The sequence below is a fragment of the Phalacrocorax aristotelis genome, chromosome 2 (assembly GCF_949628215.1).
Source record: "Phalacrocorax aristotelis chromosome 2, bGulAri2.1, whole genome shotgun sequence".
Lineage (NCBI taxonomy): Eukaryota > Metazoa > Chordata > Aves > Suliformes > Phalacrocoracidae > Phalacrocorax > Phalacrocorax aristotelis.
The window spans coordinates 142,208,040-142,231,960 of record NC_134277.1 but is presented as its reverse complement, the minus strand read 5'-3'; the positions used below and the strand labels follow the sequence as shown (position 1 = coordinate 142,231,960).

Here is a 23,921-nt window from a genome sequence, read left to right as displayed (position 1 = left end):
AGGTTGGTGACTCAACCACTTTCCTGGGCAGCCTGTGCCAATTGTTGACAACCTTTTCAGCGAAGTAGTATTTCCTAATAGCCAGTCTAAACCTCCCCTGATGCAACTTGAGCCTATTTCCTCTCATCGTATCACTTGTTACTTGGGAAAAGAGACCAACACACACCTTGCTACAACCTCCTTTCAGGTAGTTGTAAAGAACAATAAGGTCTCCCCTCAGCCTTCTCCAGACTAAACAACTCCACCTCCCTCAACCTCTCCTCATCAGACTTGCTCTCCAGACCCTTCATCAGCTTTGTTGTCCTTCTCTGGACACACTCCAGTACCTCAAGGTCCTTCTTGTACTGAGGGGCCCAAAACTGAATACAGTATTCATGGCGTAGCCTCACCAGTGCTGAGTACTGGGGGACAACTGCTTCCTTTTACTGGCTCACACGCACAAAAATTTCAGTGTCTCAGTCCCCTGTAGAATTACAATCAACATGAACCCGCTAATCTCCTGAAAAGTTAGTGTGCAAAGAACTAAGTATTAAAATGTCCACCTTTATTTGGAAATTAGATCTAGTAATGACATTAAGCATGATTTGCGTGTTTCAGGATCTTCTCTTATAATTAATGATAAATTCCTGTTTCTTTCCATGCGAGTAACACCAAACTTAAAATACACATTTCTCCTCCCATCTCCCTCTACATCATGTAATGACTTAGCAAGGGGAAACTCCTATTAATAGAGGTAGCTCCACAAAATGCTGAGATAAAAATACTCTGACATAAAGTAGTAAAATAGAAATGTAGGACTTCATACTTACTTTATCCATGTCATGAGTTCTACTGTGTCAGGATCATAGAATTCTTGTATTTCTGAAAGCTCTGTCATTATCCTAGGGAAAAACTGATGGAAATGTTTTTGGTTACTTATGGTTAAAAAAAAAAAAGAAAGAAGAATCTACAGAGCATCTCATTATATTAAGGCTTTGAATAACACAACAGAAATGGGTTTCATCTGAGTTTTCCCTCCTGATTGGTATTTTCGAATATTTTGTGAAACACACTGTTTATACTTATCCGACAGCAGGAGACCTGCTCCAAAATAAGTATGTTAAACAGAAGTTCTCATCTCTAATCCTATTTTTTTAGAATACTGACAATAAAAAAAAGAAACTATGTGGCAACAATGTTCATCGACTTCAACAGGCCTTAAATGCAACAAAACCATAGTTCAGGTTTTCATATGCAAATGCATATAAATAAGAGCACTGAACCAATAAGTTGACAAATCTCATGGTAAACCTGCTTGTGACTTGATGGAAAAAGCAGCAAAGAAGAAATTTCCCAGAAGAGCATTATGTCTGTGATCTGCCCTGGGCTTTCCTCTGACTTTTACTTCAATTACTGCAGTGAAGGAAAGTACACTATATTGTATGAAGTAGAATATCTCAGTTTATGCTCTTGAAAAACATTCTGTGAGCCATTTTGAGCATTTATCTGAAGAAGGCATGGCTAGAAGCTGGCTGCCCCTGAAGGGCTGGAGCATGCATTTGTAAATAGTAAGTGAAAGCTACTGGCTGCCAGCTCTAAAAAAGATAAAGTTTACAGGTTATGCCAGACAAAAGGGACAATTTACTTTGGGACAGCCACAGCAGACAGACAGCTGGAAATGGGACCAGCGTTTAACTGAGGAGTTTCCACCCCCAGTACCTGGACAATTCAGCTGTGATAGCAGTCCACAACCAGACATGTTAGAGCTGCATAATAAAAGCAGCCGCCATATGTTCGTATCAGGGCTGAAAGCTGTAGCAGTGCTATTCTACATACACCTGAACTGTCTCCAGAACAACAGATGGACAGAAAGGGGAACCGCTACTGCCACCCCAGGGAGAGCCAGCTTCACTTACCAATCAAAGCCCTTCGAAAAATCTAGTTAGATGAGGGACTATGCCAGACTGAGTCAGAAGACAGCCAAGGATAAGGATGCTGAGTTGTTTACACAGCCATTTACAGTCATGGTAAGAGATGAAGAGCCTCAATGCATTTGCACTGTCCCATTACTATTAATCAAAGTTTCCAAGCTCATGGATGAGTTATGAACCTGGAGGGAAAACCATTCACCACTGCTTAAGAGCAAATGCTGGATCTGCAATGGATGAAGCCCTCTAGAGTCCAAACCCCCACACTGCTTTTATTTAAAAAAAAAAAAAAATCTGAAAAAGAATTCTTCGGTCAGCTAACCTAGTTTATTGTAATAGATTTCATAACTCTTTTGAGAAACTATAGCCTTTTTTTCAGGAGAGTATCTATTGCTCTGGCAGAAATGTGTGAAGAGTCAGATCACACTGCAGTCAAAATTTCTATTATAAGATTGAAGTTACAAAATCTGTTAAAATACTGTTGGTCAAGATAGGCTTTTATATTTGAATGCTTTTTATAAAAATAATTATCTGAATTCTTATAAAACTATTTTGAAGGTACGTAGCTATAGTAGAGTTATGCTTTATGGGATATTTCCTGTTTGCACTTGTGGAAGTTTAAAAAATAATTTCCACTCTTCCTCCCAGTCTGTGACTTGCAATAAAGAACTAAGTATTAATTTTAAACACGGAAACATCTGTAGCTTTTCTTCCCTGTATTGCAGTGTATACAAACCTCTATACACTGCTCTGCATGAAGGATTTAACCCCATTATAATTTGATGGGCGCTTTTCAAAGAGACTATTTGTGTATGGCCTCCCATAATTTTACTTCCGTCTAACCTCACTCCCTCTCACCAAAATCGAGATTGAGGCAACACAGTTTTCAATATCCCGAGTTTTTATTTGACAATATTTTCTTTGTTGAGTCAGTTTATATATCCAAAGCATAATAGTTGAACATAATAAAGTCTTCATTTAAATTGAAACACTTCTTAATTACAATAAGCAATCATTAACCAACTAAATTGTCAAATACCCTACACTGAAAAATGTAAACAGTTTTTTTAAAAAAAAAAACAAACATATTTTCACTGGATGACAGCATTTATTTCATCATACATATTTCATTTCACCAAGTATATTTCATTATATTTGCTCATAATTTTGACTTATATTGTGCCTACCTACAAAACAAAAAACTACAAAGGTACTTTTCTTACCTCTTTCCACAAGCTGAATCCAATTATTGTGGGAACTGCCATACTCAGAATAAGAGCCTAGAAAATACATGTTAGAAGAAATGGATTACGGACTATTCTCCAGCCTTGGACTATCTGTTGATGCTGGTCATATAGTAGGCCACATTTATGCCTGAAACCTTGAAGTGACAGTAAGTAAAACTTTGCACTTTTCTACCACACAAAAAACCCTCTGCAAACAAGAATTTGCCTAATTTAGCACAGAAGAACATGTTTGATGCATGATAACTTTACCACCAATATCAGGGATGGTTAATTACTGCTCAGATAACAAAGATGCGATGTGCACATGAAGTAGGGAACAGAAGAAAAGTAAACACCTCTCACATCAATTGAAAATTATATAATCTGGGAAAGGGAAAAAAGTATGAAACAAGGATATCAAATCTCTGATTTTGTTGATGCTTTTGTTCAGATTAACATTATTGATATGCAAAACCCAGAAACCCATTCTTCAGCACACCATCATTCTAGCCGATACAATTTTTGCTTTGCGAAAAGGAGAAAATAGCTTGTGTGGTACAGGAAACGTTTGGTAAGGAGTGCACACAGGGCATTCTCTTGATAACAAGCTATTAACACATCCACTGTGTTAACAGTAATAAAGCAGGTCTATATAGAAGAAAACGTGAGGTATATAAAGGAATGTGTTTACTGTGAACATCAACATATTGTTACTCCTTGGTTGGAAGAACACTGTCCATGTTTCTGATGTAATAGGGTATGGCATTTTCAGAACCGACATACTGAATCTCTGTTCAAGTATAAAATATTTATTCCTACAAGTCTCTTGAAATTAAGGTAACTAATATCCTATCCTTATTTTATTAATGAAACAAATGCAGAAAGCTGCCAAAAATCACTCAAAGCAACTCTCCGCCTATTAAGAATAAAGCTAGGGTTGGAAGTGTGGGAGTTGTTTGCACTGTAGCCTCATCTTCAGTAGCAACACTTCTCTATAAGGCCACACATGAACAAATCTTACGCAACGTAATTCCACAAACCATTTATTATGAAGCAGCTTTACTCTCAGCAATTAAATACACCTAACTACCACATTTTTAGCCTCATTTCCTAGTGGAACAAGGCTTGTCTTGATGCTTCCCTTCATGCCTGTACTTTTCCTCCTGCGCTTCTCCTACAGAGCACTTGACCTTCTTGGACAATCTCAACTAAATATGACAGAGTGCTTGAGGCCTCAAGGATTTGTTAAAAGAAACAAAACAGATGAGTGAAAGGGAGAGAGCTGATGACAGCTCTGCTTCTTATGAGCAAAGGCTGTAGTGTGAATACTTTATCACCAGGTACCAAAGAACACGTGAAACTGTGATATTGAGAATGAAAGACAGAAAAAGCAGACTATATGAAATCCACAGAACTACATGTTCTTTTAATGAGTTCTTCTATAGGTCTTAGGCCATTGTTGTTCGAAAAGTTATATGCTTGCTAGCTGTCATTCCCAAGACATTGGCAACAGCAACTCACCAGCAATATTGGGTGCACAGCTTTCAGTCGAAGCCACTTGAAAAGCGTCATCCAAAGTTCAGGAGAGCACACACCAAATGCAGCAAGCATGCAAACATAAGGTGTCCATAGATATTTCATTCTGAAAAACATTGCAATAACTTAGTTGGGATGCTGCGCATGCCTCTGTATTCAAGCTATTTATAAAAACAGTCAGATTTTTTTCATATGTCAAACGCAGTCTGGATATTCAAGCAATCCGAGATCAAATTTGATGGCATTGAAGGGTAAACCAAGGAAATCTCTAGCAGAAGAGCAGGCACCTGATTATCTGCTGCAAGATGTAGGAGCAAGATCCAAGGTCAAAGATGACAAAATCCTTCACAGAGTTCAGGGGAAGATGAAAGAAAAACAAAGAGACTAGTAAAGTCACTTGGCTGTTGTGGTTTTCCAGCCAAGCAAGGATAAAAAGCAGCTATTCAGCAAAGCTGTACAGACACTGTACTATAAGGGAGTTCCTGAAGAAAGGAAAGGAAAACATTTAATAAACAATTTACGATTTGCTGGTATTGTCTGCCTCTTAGGGGTAGATGAGTCAAGACAACTACATGGTAACACAAAACAGTGTGCTCATTTTAATAATTTGTGAATATTCAGATTTTAGGACAATGAGCGCAATACAAATGCAAATCTACCACCTTCAAGCTGCTTTAGCTGAGAGCCAAGATTAGAACACCTTCCCAACATTAGATTCTATAGCCTTAAAGACTAACACAATACCCTTGAAAACAGCTTTGCTACTGCTGTAGCAAGTCAAGCAAAGGCATACTTCATGATAGCCTAGACACACAAAGAGGAATAAGATCTTCCACGTTCCAATATTCCAGAACATACACTGTTCGTGAAAACACTACACAAGACCTTACTAGAATACAATATTAAAAGAATTACAGTGCAGTTCTACACTTAAATGCCATAAAGACAGCAATTGAAATGTGCTTCAATTAATGTCTTGGATTTTGGCTTCATTAAAGCTTGGAAAGCATGTTAAAGAGACCGAGCACAATTCATCGTATACCTGTATCCAATTTGTAGTCAAAATTATCTTTGCTATCTCCCCTACTAACTAGTACCACTATGTGTCAAATACATTTCTGAAAAGGGCTGAATTTCAAAGGGGTGAATGGTGTATCACGTCCAGTTAGGAACTCTCCGTTGCTTTCAAAAGAGAGACATCAAAATCAGACTTACCCTTCCAAACACATCGCTAGACAACCAAGTAACATTGTGTGAATTACATGATAAACTATTTCTGGCCTCTCTCCAATTCGACCATCCTCAAGTTTAACTGTCTCTTTCAGTGGTTCACCACTGCAGTTGGAGAAAATGAGACATCACTTAATTCAGACATTATCTCAGGCAAAGGTGCCAATAAAAACACTTTTATGACCATTAAGCCAGCAGTACACTGAGATCATTCTTTGTCATATCATACAATATTGTTGCACTGCTTATCTGGTTTTTGTACTCCATCAATAATCTATCAGTATCTGCTGTCCCTTGTTTTAGACTGTAACCTCTCTGGAGCAATGGCTGTGAATTAATACAATGGGATCACTACCTGTGACTGTAAATCCTATCTTAAGGTAATTCAGCAACAAGAGACAGTCTAAGAGCATGCACACTCTGCAAACATTTAGATGAAGCACACGGTACATGCATTCTAACTAAGTTTCTTTATATCATTAGCTCGGTGAAGAATTATGGAATCTGTAGGACAATAATTGTGTACGGAATGTGTGCACCATTTTATGACAAAGTAAGGTAAAAAAACAAGTTTTAGTCACATTATTATAAATTCCAGGAATACATTAGAAATAAAAATCATAACCAAAATCTGACAACATATGTTTTTCTACAAACAAGATAGCAAGGCACACAACAGATAACATTTTATTCTACCATGATGTGACTTCAAGTTACAATTTTATAAGTTTCCTCACAACAAACAGAAAAATATTCGCTATTATGAACTGCTTAAAAAAAAAAAAAAAAAAAATGAGGGGGGTAGAAGGTTATTTTAAGCTTTTCTGTAAAAAGCTGTTGGACATACTGGAGTCACTGCTCATTACAAAGTAAATAGCTATTTCAACACTAGCAAAAAATCTGAAGAGTTTGTTTCATTGTTTTGAATATGCTATCACACATCCAGCCTGACAAACATTTTCATTTATAGCAGTATAATCTTTATCTATGAGAAGTCTTAGTCCTTAAAAAAATCCATTGATTTTTGCTGCAGTCAAGTGAAAAATTTGCAATAATACCTGAGCAGTTACACGATTCATCTTCTACAAGGAAATGATAATTTCCTAGCCATTGAGTTTCCAAGATAAGTTACACTAGGGCCAATGGTCTTGCTATTTTTAGTCTGTAAACAGACAGCTTCAATACCCCCTTCTCTCAAGGGAAGTGTGAATCACTGTGAAACTAAAAATAATTGAGTCAGTTTTACTTCAGCTCTGTTCTGAGCAGCAAATGCTGATGGACCTTACCACAGTAAACAAGAGTTAAAAAAAAATCCTCAAAACAATCCAACAGTGAAGCATTAGAAATCCGAAATCCTCTCATCCACCCATCTCATCCTTTGCAGTACATAAACTTAGAAACCACCTCCCAAGACAGAGAAACAAATCCTCTAGCAGCAACCAGACAATTTTGCTGCTGGAAGGGGAAAACACACAAAACACCTTTCTCTCTCGCAATAGGAAGAGACATAAACATATCACAAAACATAAGCTAGAGCTCTGCAGGAATTGCACCTATGGGGAAACAAACCAATGACAACTCCCTTTCTTGACTGGAGGGATGCTCAAGAAGCTTGTCAATAAAGGACACTATTTAGGAGCCTCTGGTGGGCCTTTCCACTGGTGCTCACACCCTGGCAAGCTCAATGGTGCAATAAACATGATGACCATTCACTTAGACATCCATGAACCTCTTATTTTTAACTTATTTTTCAGTATAAATGTTACTTACCAAATTCTCCTAAAAACGACCTGAGTTACAGAAAAAAGGCAGATAATTAATACTAAAATATAGAAAGGCAACAGTGATGACTGTGTTAGTCGCAAAAAAAAGTCTTGGGAGGGTGCCTGAAGAGATTCTTGACAAAGGAGCCAATTCATTGTAAAATTCCTAGTAAGGCAAAAACATCCCATTAAAAACAATAACAACATCCCACAGATTAGAAAAAAAGCCAGCACACAACCAAGCACAGTTTAACCTATTCAGGTCATAGGAAACTATTTGAAATTTGTCATTGAAAAGTTCTTGTTATCATTTGAAACCCCTTTGCAAGTACTCTTTAAAGTAACTATCAAGAGCTTATCTTCCAAAAAAAGAATCTGTGAAGAGACCAGACTACAACTCTTATTACATCATGAAAACCCAACCTCCCATATAACTCCATTATGGGACCACAAAGCACTTCGTTGTCACAGTGGATTAAGATTTTAGAGATACTGATGCAAGAAGGTATGCTTGTCCTCATTCCAAATGGAGAGATGAAGAAGGGAGAATGGTCATCTGAGATCAAACACAAGCCCGAGGCACTGCCAATAGAATCCTTAATGCCGAAATTCTAGTTCTGTAGCCGAACCCACTTGATCATTCTTCTTTCTCAATTAATGAGCAAAAATATTATCTACTTTGCCAAGAAGCACTATCAATGTGTATTCTCATCTGGAATTGGTGCAGCATGTGATGCCGTGAATGCATTCTTGTCTTACTTGATTTCACTTTTCTCCCTCTTTTCTTTTTCTTTTCTCCCAAGGGAAGACTAGAGAACTGAACCACTTTCAATTAGACAGAATCAGTTTAAGGATTAACAACTGGGCATGTCCAAACTGGCCTTAAAAGACAGATCTTGAAGCTCTTGTGCTGCAAACCATAATTCCAGCCCACAGTTACACAAATTTCTAGGTGTAGTTGCACGCATTTTGGCTCAATCACTGGCTTCATGGCAGAGTTTGACAGTCTGGAAAGTAACATGTAGCAAGTCCCCGGGGGGGGGGAGAATAAAAAATCCATAATACCTGGTAGCTGAATAAACCGAAATCCTGACCAGAAGCAGTCCCTTCTTTTCTTGCAAAACACTTAAGAACGTGCATCTATGTGTGTTAAACAATGCTTCTTAGTCAATGTCATTACATTCTGTCTTCCAAAAATTCCCCAACAATTTCAGTTATGTGTGGTGTTATTTTCCACTTCTTCCCCTGAAAGGCTGTGAAGTAGTTTCATAAGAGAGACGCACTTCCCAGGAGAGAGTCCCGAATTCCATGCAGGCATGGAATTGCAAGTCTTGGCCTGCGTCTAGGAGGTGTCTCACTCCCTACCAATATTCCATTTGAATTTTTCCTGAAAATCTGTAGCCATGATGTCTTCTTCTTGTAGACCACCATTCAACTCTTTTCCAGATGCAAGCAGTTTTTCTTAGAATCACAACAATTCCCTCTGACTTTTAAGTCGTCCCTTCTCCTAATTCCTTCCAAAACATACTGGGGTTCTTTTGGGGGTGTTATTCTTACAAAACTAAAAATAAAACCCCACAACCCAACCCTGTTTTGCGATAGCATTGGTAGTTCACGACTCCTTTCAGAGTCCTTTCTTTTCCAGGCTATAAAAAGTTAGTACCACCACCTTTACCCTATTATCTTTGCTTTCAAGTCTTATTAGAAACACTAGACAGGGTACAGAAAGTTTTTGCTCTTCAACTTCAAAAGAAAACAGAAATCTATGAAATGCTTTCACCCCAAGGCACAAAAAATATTGAGGTGCCTCAGAAACCTCAAAATCCCAACTAAATTCTATATATGCATCTTGTTCTAATTCAGTCTTAAAACCAGGCAACAAATAGAAACTGTTTCCCTAACTCCCCATAAAATTCTCACAAGCCACTGAAATTTTATATTTCTCAGAGCAGTTTCAGAAGTTCGGCTATCTTAGAAGGTGTAAAGAGTTTAAAAACTTACTTAGTTGTGTTTAAGCCAAGTTTTACTTCAATGAACTTCAGCAAATGCTCATTTTCTTTATGAGGAACAAACATCTGAAAATTAATTTTGCAGAGAAAAATCTATCAAATGCTGGAAGCAGTTTTCACATAGTCACTTTATTCAGGTTAAAAGACAGCGGGGAGAAAACAAGTATTCAAGATTTAGTTAAAACTAATGAATTGGATTAAGTGTCCCAATTAAGGTAGTGGTATAGTGTTATAAATCTTCCCTTAAATAAATCTATCTTTAACGTTTCCTTGACAATATGATTCCCTTCATTTCACTCATGCACCCCAACAGGAGGGCAAGTGAAAAGTTGTCAATAAGCTGGCAAGACTACTGAGTGGTGTAAAAAGGATCATGACAGTCATAGGCTTAGCCCCAAGCAAGCCAAAGAACATTGTGTTTGGCTCCGCTAAATAGCACTGCAGCCTAGCAAAAGCTATGAGCATTTGTAATCTTCACATAAACTGAGCAGCCAGAAGTTCTGTGTACTGTCTACATAATGTAACTCCTATTTTTCAAGGTTAGGTTTTATTTTCCTGGAGATACAGCAAGGCTAGCCAGTCTGAATGGCACAAGAAAACAATCAGATCTGAGCATTGTCTCAAACTTTCTAGGGATCACCAGCTTCTTTATTTTTAAGTTGATGCTGCTAATTAACATAACCAGAGTGTGTTTGAGACATAGAAGAAAAGCACAATATATAATGTTAAAGACCAGAACCAGCAAGAGGGTGTTGATAATCAAAACACAAGACCAGGCTAAAATCCCACTGTGCAATCTCAACTCCTAGCTGACACCTACACTAAGTGAAGGTCTCTGTTCGCATGTTCCAGTCAAAATTTAATTGAAAATTAACATCTACCCTGAGATTGCTCATACCTGTTCCTGGCTACTAGGTCTTCTCCATGCACAAGAATACTGTTTTAATATTCAGACCAGTTTGTAGAGGCCATCCAAGTTATAACAAAAAACACATTTATGAAATAGCTAAAGTGTGATTTAAAGAGTATTTCTATACTATGCTTTAACCTCAACCCAGAATACCAAAACCCCAACCAAAAACAGCTGCTTGAGTTGTTAAAGACTTTTGATATAGATACAAAATGACTCAATTTTTACTCCAATTTGATATGAATTAAGCTATGAACTCTCAGATCAGTAAGATAAGCAATACTTCAAAAGCTTTTTCCAAACTAGATCTGCAGCTTTCGATTTAGATTTTGACAACTAAAATAATTTTTTACAGAGGAATCTTACCTTTAGTAAGAAGTTTAGTGTCACTGTTATTGTAAGTACCAAATAAATGTACATTATTTTCAGCAACCTTGACATAAGTGTACCTTTTTTCATATTCATCTGCAAAAATATTTTAAGAATGGCATATCATTTAGAGTTCAGTTTAAATAATAAAAACTACACTCAGAGTTAGAGGACAGTCTAGTTACCTGAAGGCATTTAGAGAGCATTAAAGCTGCTACAAGACTCAGTAATGGTGACACTAGTAAGGCTGAATTTTCAAACTGCAAAAGGTACCCCAAGAAGAGAGAAAACAAGTAGATTTTGTATACTTCATGCACCTGTTGAAAGAACAAAAGTAAAACACAATAAAATAAAGTTACAGAGGATATACTTCTTGCTTTTCTGAGAAGTAGATAGCTCACCCCATTAACTCCTAACTCCATTAACTCCACTAACTCCTCTGTTAATCAGGGGATTAATGGACCTCCAAACTCTTTAATCTAGCAGGGTACCATTTGGCTCTGGAGAGTATTTCACATCAAAATGGTCCTGGTCAGTCTCGGTAACTAGCGCACAATTACTTCACAAGAATTCTGTAAAAATGCCAGAAGTAGTACTATTTTACAAGCTCTCCCCATTCTGTAACACCCCACTGTGATGCAGCATGAAGCAGTACCCACGATGCAACAGTATGAAAACACAATTTGTGCAAGAGCTGACTACTGTAAACATGCACTTTCCTTGCCCTCACAATAACTTGTCCATTTAACCTATCTCAGGAATACACAGACTGTTACTGATACTTTTTGTTATTTACTAATTGATAAGCAGATCTTCTAAACCCTGATACTTGATTCTTCAGACTTTTACCAAAATATCCATCTTCTCCCTTACATTTTAATGACCCTGCTTTGAACTAAAATAGATCAAACATTTCCCACTGCTGAGGAACAGGAAAAAAAAAAAGCAATTGAAGGAAGAGGTGACAAATTAGTATTGCATGCAGTTTGAAAACGGAAGTTACATCTAATAAAACTAGAAGGCACAGATGTATGAAGTAACATATGTGCCTCTGCACAGGCAGAGTACAAATGCCTTATTGTTGCAACATTTCTAAGAACCATTTTGCAGAATAAATTAAAATACTTTCTTGTACTGAAAAATCAATTGGCCTTTAGCATCTGTCTAGCCTATTTATTGACTAACTCAGTACAGGGCAGGCCATTCAGGGTGAAAATGAGCCCCTTAGCTGTACAGAGCCAACAGAGCAGCTTTTTGGTCAGCCCCACCCTGCTGTGAATAGAGAAAGGAAGAGGCAGCTAGGCCAAAAAGGATGCATGACTGAGTATCATTCATCACTCTTTCAGCTCTCCAAGGATGTTTCAGGTCTCAGAAGCTTTGTTTATCTTCTGACCTTTTTGTTAAGAAAGCTGTCCCAAACACAGTAGTCCAAAAGAGAGTGAGTTTAAGGCCATTTTATTCTTCTGATGGACATGACATCCACTTCAGCTCTACTCAGGCCGCAAGACACTCAGGTTATCCCTCACCCTGCACCCTTTGGGGCTCCTGAGCAGTATGTTTGGCAGGCACCCCTGAGGCTGACAGTCCCCAACTATCAGTAGGTTGAAGAGTTCTAATACCTTCTCTGTCTGTGCCAGGGCAAAGCTGTCTAGCAGAAAAAGAGAAAAGGCCTGGACAAACAGGAGATAATGACTGTATTCCCACATCATCATGAAGGTATATGTTGAAGCGCTCACCAGAAGATAACAAAACTTCTGGAGGAAAAAAAAGAAAAACAAAAAAAGTGCATTAATTTCATACCTATGCATCTCTGTTATTAAGTAACTGAGAGGTCATTAAAACAGAAACTATGGGAATTAATTATTATTTCAGGAAACAAGATACTGACTTCAGACTTATTTAACATATTCTCAAATGGAAAAAACTAATTACTGAAACATTCAAAACCATTTAAAGCCAATCAGAAGAAACATCTTTGACAGAAAGACGGGGAAAGGAAGTTACCACCATCTTCTCTGAGCAACAGGAAGAGCAACAAAATAGTTTACATAGTGAGAAAAAATTCTGCATCAGTTTATTTTAAAAAGACAGCACACAGCTCATTACCACACTGTTCTCTCTGAACCCTCAGGGGGGCATAACAGGGCAGGGCACGAGTCGCTTAGAGAAAACTGCACGTGCCTAGGTGAAATCCAAGTGGCTGTTTTGAAAAGAACAAAGCATCTACTGTTTTCTGCCTAGTAGGGCAATATTGACAAAGGTAACTACTATAAAGCACCGTTCTACCAGAAACTCCTTATTAAGAAATTAATTTTGCTTTACCTCGGCAGAACAATTTAGGTTTTTTTTTAAATAGCCTGTGAGAGCTGCTACTTGACATGCAAAATATGGCAAAGCCCAATTTTCCCTTGATGGTATGGAGTAATCAATTCTTGTTGTATCTGTCCTAGAATAAAGTACAGACAAACAAAATTATTAAAAGATTTATGGAACAAAAATATCAAGGAAAGCCTAAATGTCACTACTAGTTATCAGTGTGGCCTTGCAAGCAAACTATTCCTTTATTAGGCATAAAGTAATACTGACACAATTTCACTGCTGAATCAGGTCACAAATTTAATATCAGCATGGAAGGCCCAATCTTCACTCACTTATTCAGCAGGTCTCCTTATTAGGTGGCGTTTAGAGGACTGACACCAAAAAGCATCTGCCTCCAGACTTCTCTGACCCACTACAACACTGCGCAAGCCGGATGCATCACGCGCTGCTTCTTCCAACCCGCACTGTGACGGCGGAGTCTCCTTTGGCCACGAGCAGTGCTAAATGGTCTTAGTCCATAGGCAGGGGCTGCTGCCATAACAGCAGCTTTTCACATTACGATGAAAATCAGCTCATAGCTGTGAGAAAAGACTCCTTTCAGTTCCATACAATATGTTTTAAATAAGCGATTTAGGTAGTTGAGCACAACGTACTTAGAATCCAAAGCAGTGCTCCCTCATAGCAGCAACACCAGCAGATAGTCTGCCTACAGGGAAAATTTTGCCCAGCAAAACAAGAGATTAAAGATGGGTAGGGGGTCATGGGCCAGAACAGCAGCAGGATCTTCTCACAGAATGACTTGACAGTATCTGCACAATTAGAGCTGTAGGAGAAAGTTTTAAAAAGTGCTAAACTGACTTAAATGCACAAGTCACACTTTCAAATGTGATCAAAGGCATCAGTTTCAGAAGTACATAGTCTTCTTTGGTCTACTATGCTTTTAAAAAGGAGCCTCAAGCTCCTTTATCATTTAGATATTTGAAAGCATCACCTTTCATTTTTACCTCTGAAGCTTCTTACAGAGGCATATTTGGAGCTTTTTTTAACTACTGGACCTTTCAATTTGTTAACAGTGTTTAATCTTCTTTGCTGTTGAAAAAAATACAGATTTATACACCATTTTTCTTACTTTCCACTGTTCACACTAGCTTGATGAACAGTATTTTTAGCTACTAATCACAGATTTGGTCATGATGACTTCACACTCCTGAAAGATGCTTCCGAACAGTTCAGCTTTAAAGGTGTCTCTCTAACACTTTGCTCCTCCATAGCTCTTTTCTTTCAAGTGCTCTCAAGTTCACAGAAAGCCCCAGGGCTACCTGGTGACAAACCAGGAACCTGAACACAAGTTCATTGCCCAAATGAGGCATTTCATAAAGGGAAGGGACATTTTCTTGCATGTGAAATGTTTTAGAATTAAAAAATATCTTGAGATCAGGATCATCTAAGAAGATTCCACTTTGCACAAAGCCCCACCACAAAAAACAGATTAAAAAAAAAAAATCAAAGATTCTTTGCAAGAAAAATGCACTTGGTCATTTCCTTCTAAGCAACAGAACAACCATCACAATATTTAGAGCTGGCCACAGACAGCAATTCTGTTTTACAGCAACTTTGGAAATTTGTTTTCATTCTTCACCAGCACAAAACCAGAATCTTCTGAGGAATGTTTTTGCAAAATTGAATTGTATGAGAATACTCCTGTGCTCACACCCGTACATAAAATCAGTTCAACTGGCAGCATGGATGCTTTGGACAACAGGCGGCCTTTCCGTTAATAAAAGCATCATTAGAATCAGTGCATCTCTGGGAGATGTTTTGTATTCGGTGTAAGAGCTTGCTCTCACAATTGAGAACACAAAGTTTAACAGAAAGCATTTCAATCCACTCTAATATTTTAAAATGTCTTATTGACAAACTAGATTGTATAAAGATGTTTTTCTTACCTGTTAATAATGAACCATGCTACAGTCAGCATTCCTGCCAGCCAAGTCCCACTCATAACCCAACTGGTTACAAACAATGCAGTCACATAAATTCCCTGCAGTCCAAAAACTATACCAATGTAGAAATACACTGGTTCAATAACTTCCTGAAATTACAAATAAAAACGAAGAGACATAGCGGCAACTGGGCTGAAGCTGAAAATGATTACTATTTACTATTTACTGCTAACAGTGTGCTAGGTGCTTTACAAACAGATAAGAGACAGCCCCTATTCTAGAAAAGTGTTGAGCATGCTTCTATTTTGGGCTCAGGGAGAACAAAGCAGTTTGAATTAAGAGCACACTTCAGAACTCAGCTTGCTAGTGCCATGATTTTTGTATTTGCTTTAGCATGAACATTGTATGTGTCAGATTTAATAAATCTATACTGCAGCAACATATAAAGTTCACAGGACTACTGGAAGAAGTTATGTAGGGGAGGAACCTGGAGAAGTAAAGATGTGGCAAAAACAGTTCCAAACACAGAGAAGCGTATATAAAATAAATAATAAACAAAGAAAGATAAATGAGAGAGAATACAAGTATGCAGCGTAAGCAGAACAAAGCTGGAGTAGAGCAGGAAGAGACAAAAAGTTTATCTACAGAAGTGTTTTTCCCTTTTATCTACATGAGCATGGGTAGAGACAGGCACCACTATAACAGACTTCTGTAGCCCGAAGGAGCTAACTTTCCTGCTTTTAATGAATAGCACAGAGACTCTCCATATTTCTAAGCAGTCTGTAGAAGTAAAGAATAGCAGATAGGAAAGTTTAGTGTATATAAACCCCCAAAAGCCTATGCCAGAGACTGATCAGAATTGAGGAGAACCTGGACCTGGTACGAGGCTCAGCTCAATTCATTCAACAAAAATTGCATGTATTTAGCGTATACAGCATAGAAAGTCTCATACACACACACATACACAACCATAATGAAAGCACAGAACATAGGAGAGATGCACATACTTCACTACCAGATGCTTGATATAAAACACTGGCAATCAACTCTGGGTACAAAGTCATTTGCTGGACTGCATTTATCGTCTTCAGTGATATTGTCTTATTGTTGTGTGTCAACTCATAAACACCTATAAACAAAAAAAAAATTATTATTCTTGAAATCACTTACTATTGCTGTTCTTAAAAGGGTTGAAAGTGTACTCAAAGGTAGGGATTGTTGAAGCTACTGACTGATTTACCACTCCTAATTTTAAAGGAAGAAGAAATTTCTGTGCCAGATGCCATTCCACCCTACTGATTTAGCAACAAAGTTATTACCATTTTTTCATCTAGCCTTTAAATAGCCCAAAACTAACCAGCTGAAGCGTATTCTTTTCAGTAACACACTGGTGCAGCCCTGGAACCAGTTATCTACAGATCACCTTCACAGGAGGTTCTTAAGAAGTGAGACAAAGATCTAACAGGGATGAGCAGGATGTATTAAACCTGCCTCCACAAAGAGGTCAGATATGATGGCCTCATCACCCTTTTCAGCCCTGCATTTCTGAGACTGCTAAAAATCACTCAACACAATACGCCTTTGTATGGGATTGAGATGAAATTGAAGCTGGCATACTTCAAGGATACATCATTCTGAGACATTATAATTTAAAAACCGATGTTATTACTTAGGACAATAGAGGGAAGAGGAAAAATAATCCACATTAGAGAGAGAGAAAAAAACCCTAACAAAACCCCCAACAACAATGCAACAGCCAAACAAGATTACCATTTCCAGCTCTGAGCGTATCTGGGTGTGTGGTCTGCCACTGGCTCTCTGCAGGCCAAACCAGGTCTTGCAGGAATTACAACCCGGTTCAGCACAGCTACGATACACCTTTGAAAGCTGGGTGCCCCCATAATACCTAGCAGACACGTGAGTCTACCTGTTTGCGGAGGCAGCATGCCTGAGTGAGGCAGTCCACCTATCCACAGCATTGATAATCTCCCCAGAGATAATGAGGAACTGACTGTACCAAAGACCTATTACCTATTGCTGATGCACTACCCGTCAGCTGGGAAACTGTTCAATGAATAAAACTATACCTACAATGTTTAACTGGCTTTGGATGAGGTTTCACGAGGGGACTGAACTAATTCAAGGGCTGAGCGCTGCAAGACAGGGCTGTTCACCCCCTCTTTTCTCCTGGAGTTCTCGCCTTCCCCCATGCTAGCCCAGGTGGCCTTCTGAACTCACAAAACTAGCACAAAAGTGTTCTATCTTCTTTTCATTGCTTTAGTTTTCTGCTGTTTTAGGGGGCTGGCGTAAGTGAGCTCTAGAGCCAGAGCAGGATAAAGGAGCAGGAGTGCAAAGGGAGGAGATACTGCTGTCACTTAGTTTGTTCTCCTTCCTGTTGGATTCTGTCCCCATCAACATCTATTCACCATAGCTGACAGGAGTAGAAACCTCTGGCAGGGAGAGGATGGAGCAGATCAACTCTTGACAGAAACAGTTCCATCTTCTGACAGAATATGGAAAACAGTCATTTCCATCCCCCATTCCCAAATTAAAGATCAATTACGCTTACATGGCAGAAAATCCATTATGTAGCATAGGCAAACCCAACAACAACTTCCATATGGGGCAATATGAGAGTAATATTAATCCTATTCCAGAGGACTGATTAAAGGCAATCTGCTGGAACACAGGATAGTTAAATATTTTTTTTAAAAGGCACTGAAAAGTTAGGACAGCATGCAGTTTTTAATTAATCCAACTGATATACCTATATGAGAGAATAAAACCAGTCTCCCCAGTCTGCAGGAGTTTTTCACTGTCTCCAAAGGAACAGGACTTTTCAAGGTTAATAAAACAAACGGGTGTTGTACCTCTTTCAAAGGAAGGAGCCTTTAGCAGTTCTTTGTAGAATGAGTAATAAATGGCACTGTCACCCTGAAATGTAATTTCTCGTTCAAGTTCCTAGGGAAAAAAAAAATATTCACCTCCTGCAATCTCTTCCCATAGAAGACTATATATTTTCAGATAGACTGATTTTGTAATACAGCACATGGTTATGACTCCACTGTACATCTTAAAAGTATTCCACAAAACATTAATCTTCACAGCACCTCTGTCAGGTATATAATGCTCTCAATAACTTAGCAAACATGCTCAGAATCAGAGCAACTCTAATCCACATTGTAAGTCATACAAGATCCACAGGATCCTTTAATATTCATAAACCTGAATTTCATTGAACTTTCCATATTTCACTAAATAATACAGTGCTTAAAAAAAAAAAAAAAAAAGCCAAACAAAAAACCAAAACCAAAAGCATTTATTCCTGTTGTTTAGCTTATGCAATCTCAGTATACATCCGTTTTTTTCTCCAGATGATAAAGGATATCATGGAAAAACATAAACGCATGACAAGACAAGATTTCTGTTAGTAGGGAAAAAACACTAAAAAAAACCCCACCCCCCCAAAGAAAACAGACTATATCAAAGACAGAGGCCTGAGTAGAACAATATGCGATTCTGCAAGCCCGTAGTTCCAACCTGACATGGATCAGCTTTAATTTCAAGGACACAATCTGGCTTTTGTTTCAGTAGTTTAACTTTTTTCTTTACCTGCCTGCTGGAAAACCAGAATTTCCGTTCATGATACGTTGAGAGGTATACAGCATACATCATTCCACTAGTGACTGCCGCAAGACAGCCAAAGAATAGTTTCGCAAAACGCTGAATTAACATATCTGAAAAGGGACAGTGAAAAAGCAAAAATAGTCCAGAGGACTTAGAAACAAACAGTATGCCCTAAATATGACTCATTTCTGAACTGCAAGTAAACTTACTGGCATCAGAATTATCACACCATCATCAGCACAGATACATTGAGACTGGTTTGTTATTCCTGTCCTGTAGAGTTTGCTTCCCCTGTTGTTACCGCTGCTTCATAGAACTCTCAGATAAAATACTCACATGTTACATTGCAAATTTCTCTCCATCCTAGTAAACTTCATTTTCTAATTAATTCCAAGATGGAAAAGCATCTTCCAAACAAACAGCAAACTCTAGGTTTTACCCAAAACACCACAAACTTCTTAAAGACATTAACAGAAAGAGGTGGCAATACCACACCTAACACCAATACTGAGACATTCTACTCTCCATTCTGTTTTCAAACATAAGAGGAAGGAACTAAGCTGAATTTTACCAAACTCATTCAATGGGTGTCTACTTCACCTGTACCTCCCTCAAGTTAGTATGCACTTTTATGTTAAAAGTTTTTAGTGTCTTGCTGAGCACTTGCCTGATATTACACCTGGATTTAGTTCTGTTTCTTGAAAAGCTGTATGGACTTTTTGTCTATTCTTGTTTCAGTACCATTACTTCATGCATTTCAGCTTCCCAACCGAAAGATCATTCCAGGTGCAATTAAAATATTTATCTGTATTCAAATAGTAACAACAGTAAGATTCTTAACCCCTCCACCTCCTCCCCCACAACCTGAAACAACCCAGGACTACCATTTTACTCTGCAATATATACAGTGTCATTATTAAAGAACTCTAATGTACATGCCTGTTTTTTCTTGAAACATTCAAAACCTAATGCAAAGTAAGTCTAATTCAAAGTAAGTCTGTTATAAATTACTGTGCTACAAATATCTTCCCATAAAATGTAAAAGAATAATGAAAAAAATATCAGAAGTTGGCTAAAAATTCTGTAGCTTACATTTTGGCGATCTTCCCAGCTTTGAGTTTTCTTTGTTTCTCTCCTCTGGAGCCATTTTGTCGGATTCTGTGCAGTTTTGCTTCTTTCTCTGTCGCAGGTCTGCTGCCCCTGAAGACATTTTTTTGAAGTTATTGCAACACAATACCTAACACCACACTCTAAGAAAGCAGCAGGTAACAGCAGGTTATTGCTACTGATTCCACCCCACGGCAAATATATTTGACAGAAAGACTCAATTAAAGTGTTTCATACGCCTAACTAAAATAACAATATAACAATACAGAAATAAATTCCTATGTTATTCCTTAGAAAATCCAATAGTTTTCTCTTGAGGCCATACTCTGGGATTATGTGGAACCCAAACTGGAAGCTAACTGTTTTATTCCATGGCAAAGGTATTACTCAAATGAAGGAAAGCAGTAGTTTAGATAAGTTGATACAGGCACTGGGAGAAATCGGTGCCCATTTCACTCTACTCTCATCCTGGTTATAGGCCACTATAGTACAGTAGTGTACCAGGCACGATACTGTAATAGAAAAATTGGGCTAGCCCATTACTTTTAAATGGAGCTGCCTGTTATTCACATGGTGAAAGCTTTATAAAGTAAATATAATATTACTTTTTTTCCTGCTTCCAGATCTATTGGAAGTAAGCAGCTTTATGAATTTTCAGTCTAATATATAACTAAAAAGCCCGGTCTGCTAGGCCACGTAAATCACATCACAAAGCCAAGGGCTTCTTCAGCTTCTGCTGAGTTTTCTGTAACCAACAGCAGTTTGAAGTCCTGGCCCATTTATTTTACAGTCTGAAAGGCAACGAGGCTAATTCACAGAGTGCTAGCCTCCATACAGAAAGACTCATTGCAAAAAATCTGTTATAATTACTATATTAAAGATGACATCCATGCATGATGAGAGGTTTAACTGTAACTCATGCTCCAGAATTATTAGCTATCCAGTTTGATCTACTGTCCAACATTGTTTGAAACTTTGTAGCCACTGATTTCCTCTGGACTTAAACCAGCTCTTTCATAACGCAATTCAACATCAAACTTGAAGCGTCAGTCTTCACATCCCACAATAAAGCTTTAAATTGCTCTGGTTGTATATTACTTCAAGTCTAATTTGGTCTACTTTTAACTCCCAACTATCAGCTTTAAAAATTAGAAATTAGAGATAGTAATATAAAAAAAACCTCTAAAGCGGTGCCTGCCTGTATCAGAACACCTCTGTTTGGGTTTTAACAGGATTTTCAAAGCAATTTATGAATTATTCCAAGCAAACCAAGATCTCAATAACATTTTTGATGGCATGAACAGAAAACCTCTACCTTCTTAAGCAAGACAAGAATTCAAAAGATATTAAACAAACCAAGGTGTAGGACATTCAATATCACATTTATCATTATGTCAATCCAAAATTAAATATATACCAGTATCTCTTCATGTCATGTCTATTAAGTTAATCAGCATCACAAATACCAAGTGCACTGCAATTAAAAATTACCTGTACCACATAAAATAAAACAGGGGGGAGGAAACCTAGATCACCAGCATAGGCAGGTATGTGCTTGGAAATATAACTGTCTGCCCTTGTCATCTTAGTTATGACCAAAGCAATAGGAGTGAGAACGCTGGAGGGAAAGGCATTTCTTTAATTTCTTCTGGCAGATAAATGAGCCACATTAGAAGCAGAACCCACTTACACAGTCTAGAGTTAGCAGCAGTAATAGAAAACTCCCAAAAAAAGAACAATTTCAAAATTCTAATTCTGAAACAACTACATCTTGGTCAGCAAACGATCTTCACCTTGGTTTTGATGACTACTCGACAGATTCCCCCACTCAAAGAAATAATAAAAAAAGATCCAAGTACGCTACTTCTGTTTCATTTGCAGCTGCCTCAAACAAGAAAAATGCTGTTTCCACTTGTATGCACCCTTTAAATGGGGCGAAATGAAAGTCAAACAAGGTGACACCTAAAAATAATCTATGATTTTGAATTGATGACACAGCCCCTAGTACCTCTCTATTCAGCAAGCAATTTTTCATCCGAGATTGCTTTCTAGTTCCCTTTAAGTTCCCAGTACATTTTATTTCAAGCCTTGTTAAGACAACATGTGTTCCACTTATTTTTTTGTATCTATTGCAGAAAAGCATAACTTATTGCTCCTGTGTGCCACCATATTAATCCATTTTTTGCCTGCAAATTGAGCACTGTCTGCAATTCTTGTCCTTTCATCTAAAGAAGGATAAAGTAGAGGTGGGAAACATTCAGAGACGGCCATGAGGATGACCGAAGGTGTGCCATGGCTCCCATACAGGAACAAGGAAGCAAGCTGAGGATGCCTCAGTGTGGAAAAGAAGATGACCAAACAAAACATGCCAGAGGTCTGCAAGCTAGTGAAGTGAACAAACAGGCTGAATAGAGCAGTGATTCACCTTCTTTTCTAATACTGGAACAAGAAGTTATCAAACAAACCCAGTGAGTCAGGCTAAAAGGAACCAGTTCATTGCACATCGCCTTTGTGTAGATCACTCCTACCCAAAGAACATTCTGTAAATGAAGAGTTTACATAGATTCAAGAGAAGAAGGACACATTCACAAAGAACAAACAGCCAAAGACCACTAAATACACAGAAACCACATCCAGCTCAGAAAGTTCCCCAGCTGAGAACAGTTGGAAGGCTGGAATATGCCACAGGACAGTATCGCATATGCTTATTTTGCTCTTGTACTTCTCTGGGGGCCTACTTACGGTCATGTTTCTGTTGACTTCCTCAAGAAAACTAAACGCCATCTCCTAGTCCTCACAAGGGGGGTTAGCACAAAAGAGACCTGGAGAAAAATGATTGTGTGGGGCACTAAAAGTGTAACGAGAGGGTGGACAGACTGACACCTACAACCGGGGAAAGGGAGGGGATGCCAAAGGAAAGGCACACTCGCGGAGGCGACAGATGCTGCCTGGGGTGCTCCGCACAGAAGCAACAGCGGGCGAGGCAAGAGGAACAGGCCCCAAGTTTCGGGGCTCCCATCCACGCCGCTTCCCCCCGCTCGGCGCCGCGACCGGCGGATGCCGGGCTGGGGGGGAGGGGGCCTCCTCAGCGGGCCCCGAGGCGGGAGGGAGGGACCGCTCGGGCCTGAGCCGGCAGCGCCACCGGCGCGGCCGCCGCTGCCGGGGGGGCCTGGCAGGTACCTGGCAGAAAACGGCGAGACCCAGCGGCGGCCCCCCGGGAGGCACGACCCGCTGGGCCAGGGGAAGAGGTCCCTGCCCCCGGCCCCAGCCCGGCTGGGCAGCGTAGGGCAGGCGCCGGCCGGGGCCACACCGACCTCCCTCCCTGCCCTTCAGCTCCGCGGCCCCGCCGAGCAGCCATTGGGAGCGCGCCCCCTCACACGGTGCCGCCGGGCGCGGGACGAAGAGGCGGCGGAGGAGGATGAGGGTGACACACGCGCCGCCGCCCCCCTCACCTTCCTCCATCGCCGGCCTGCGGCCACCACCCGCCGCCGGCGCCCCCCGCCGCTCTCTCCAGGGCGACGACGCCGCCGCACTCCTGCCGCCGTCACCCGCCTCTCGCCGGCCCCGGGGGCGGGAGCGCTCTCGCATAACACGGCGAGCGGAGCGGAGCGCAGCGGCCCCTCACTTCCTGCCGCCCCGCTGTCGCTCCCGCTGTTGGGTGCTTTCTCCCGGCGGAACTGTGGTGGCAGAGCGAGGGGGGAGGCCGGAGCGCAGCCGCCGCGTACCGAGGCGTACGGAGCTGCGGCTGCGGGCGGCGCGAAGCTCCGGCCCCTCGCGAGCCCAGCCTAGCCCAGCCCGCCCCGCAGCCTCCCGGTTAACGTCCCACGGGCAGTGAAGCGCAGTTCCGCGCCGCTCCCGCCCGCCAGCCCGGCTTCCAGAGCCCGGGTGCCTCCGGGCCGAGCGATCCCGCCCCGTCGGAGGGGCCCACCCAGGCCGAGGGGCCGCAGTGAGGACATCTCTCGTGGGTGCGGCTGG

The 23,921-nt window shown here is 39.9% G+C and overlaps 1 protein-coding gene across 3 annotated transcripts in view; it reads right to left on the bottom strand.

Moving 5' to 3' along the window:
* The window catches only part of DPY19L4 (dpy-19 like 4), a 29,533-nt gene extending 5,893 nt beyond the window's left edge, over positions 1-23,640 (bottom strand). Inside the window, exons 1-17 of one of the 3 annotated variants that reach the window (XM_075085428.1) lie at positions 23,399-23,512; positions 22,689-22,768; positions 19,932-20,039; positions 18,825-18,949; positions 18,083-18,173; positions 16,220-16,341; positions 15,216-15,361; positions 13,273-13,396; positions 12,570-12,704; positions 11,136-11,267; positions 10,948-11,046; positions 9,664-9,737; positions 7,670-7,828; positions 5,885-6,004; positions 4,655-4,775; positions 3,131-3,187; positions 810-892 (exon numbers count right to left, since the gene is read on the bottom strand). In XM_075085428.1, the coding sequence (XP_074941529.1) occupies positions 810-892; positions 3,131-3,187; positions 4,655-4,775; positions 5,885-6,004; positions 7,670-7,828; positions 9,664-9,737; positions 10,948-11,046; positions 11,136-11,267; positions 12,570-12,704; positions 13,273-13,396; positions 15,216-15,361; positions 16,220-16,341; positions 18,083-18,173; positions 18,825-18,949; positions 19,932-19,986 (1,643 nt within the window). In that variant the 5' untranslated portion in view covers positions 19,987-20,039; positions 22,689-22,768; positions 23,399-23,512. Of the gene's footprint in view, positions 1-809; positions 893-3,130; positions 3,188-4,654; positions 4,776-5,884; positions 6,005-7,669; positions 7,829-9,663; positions 9,738-10,947; positions 11,047-11,135; positions 11,268-12,569; positions 12,705-13,272; positions 13,397-15,215; positions 15,362-16,219; positions 16,342-18,082; positions 18,174-18,824; positions 18,950-19,931; positions 20,040-22,688; positions 22,769-23,126; positions 23,206-23,398 lie in introns of those variants that run through there. The other 2 variants (XM_075085426.1, XM_075085429.1) reach the window with 2 other exon arrangements.
* Between the last annotated feature and the right edge of the window lie 281 nt (positions 23,641-23,921).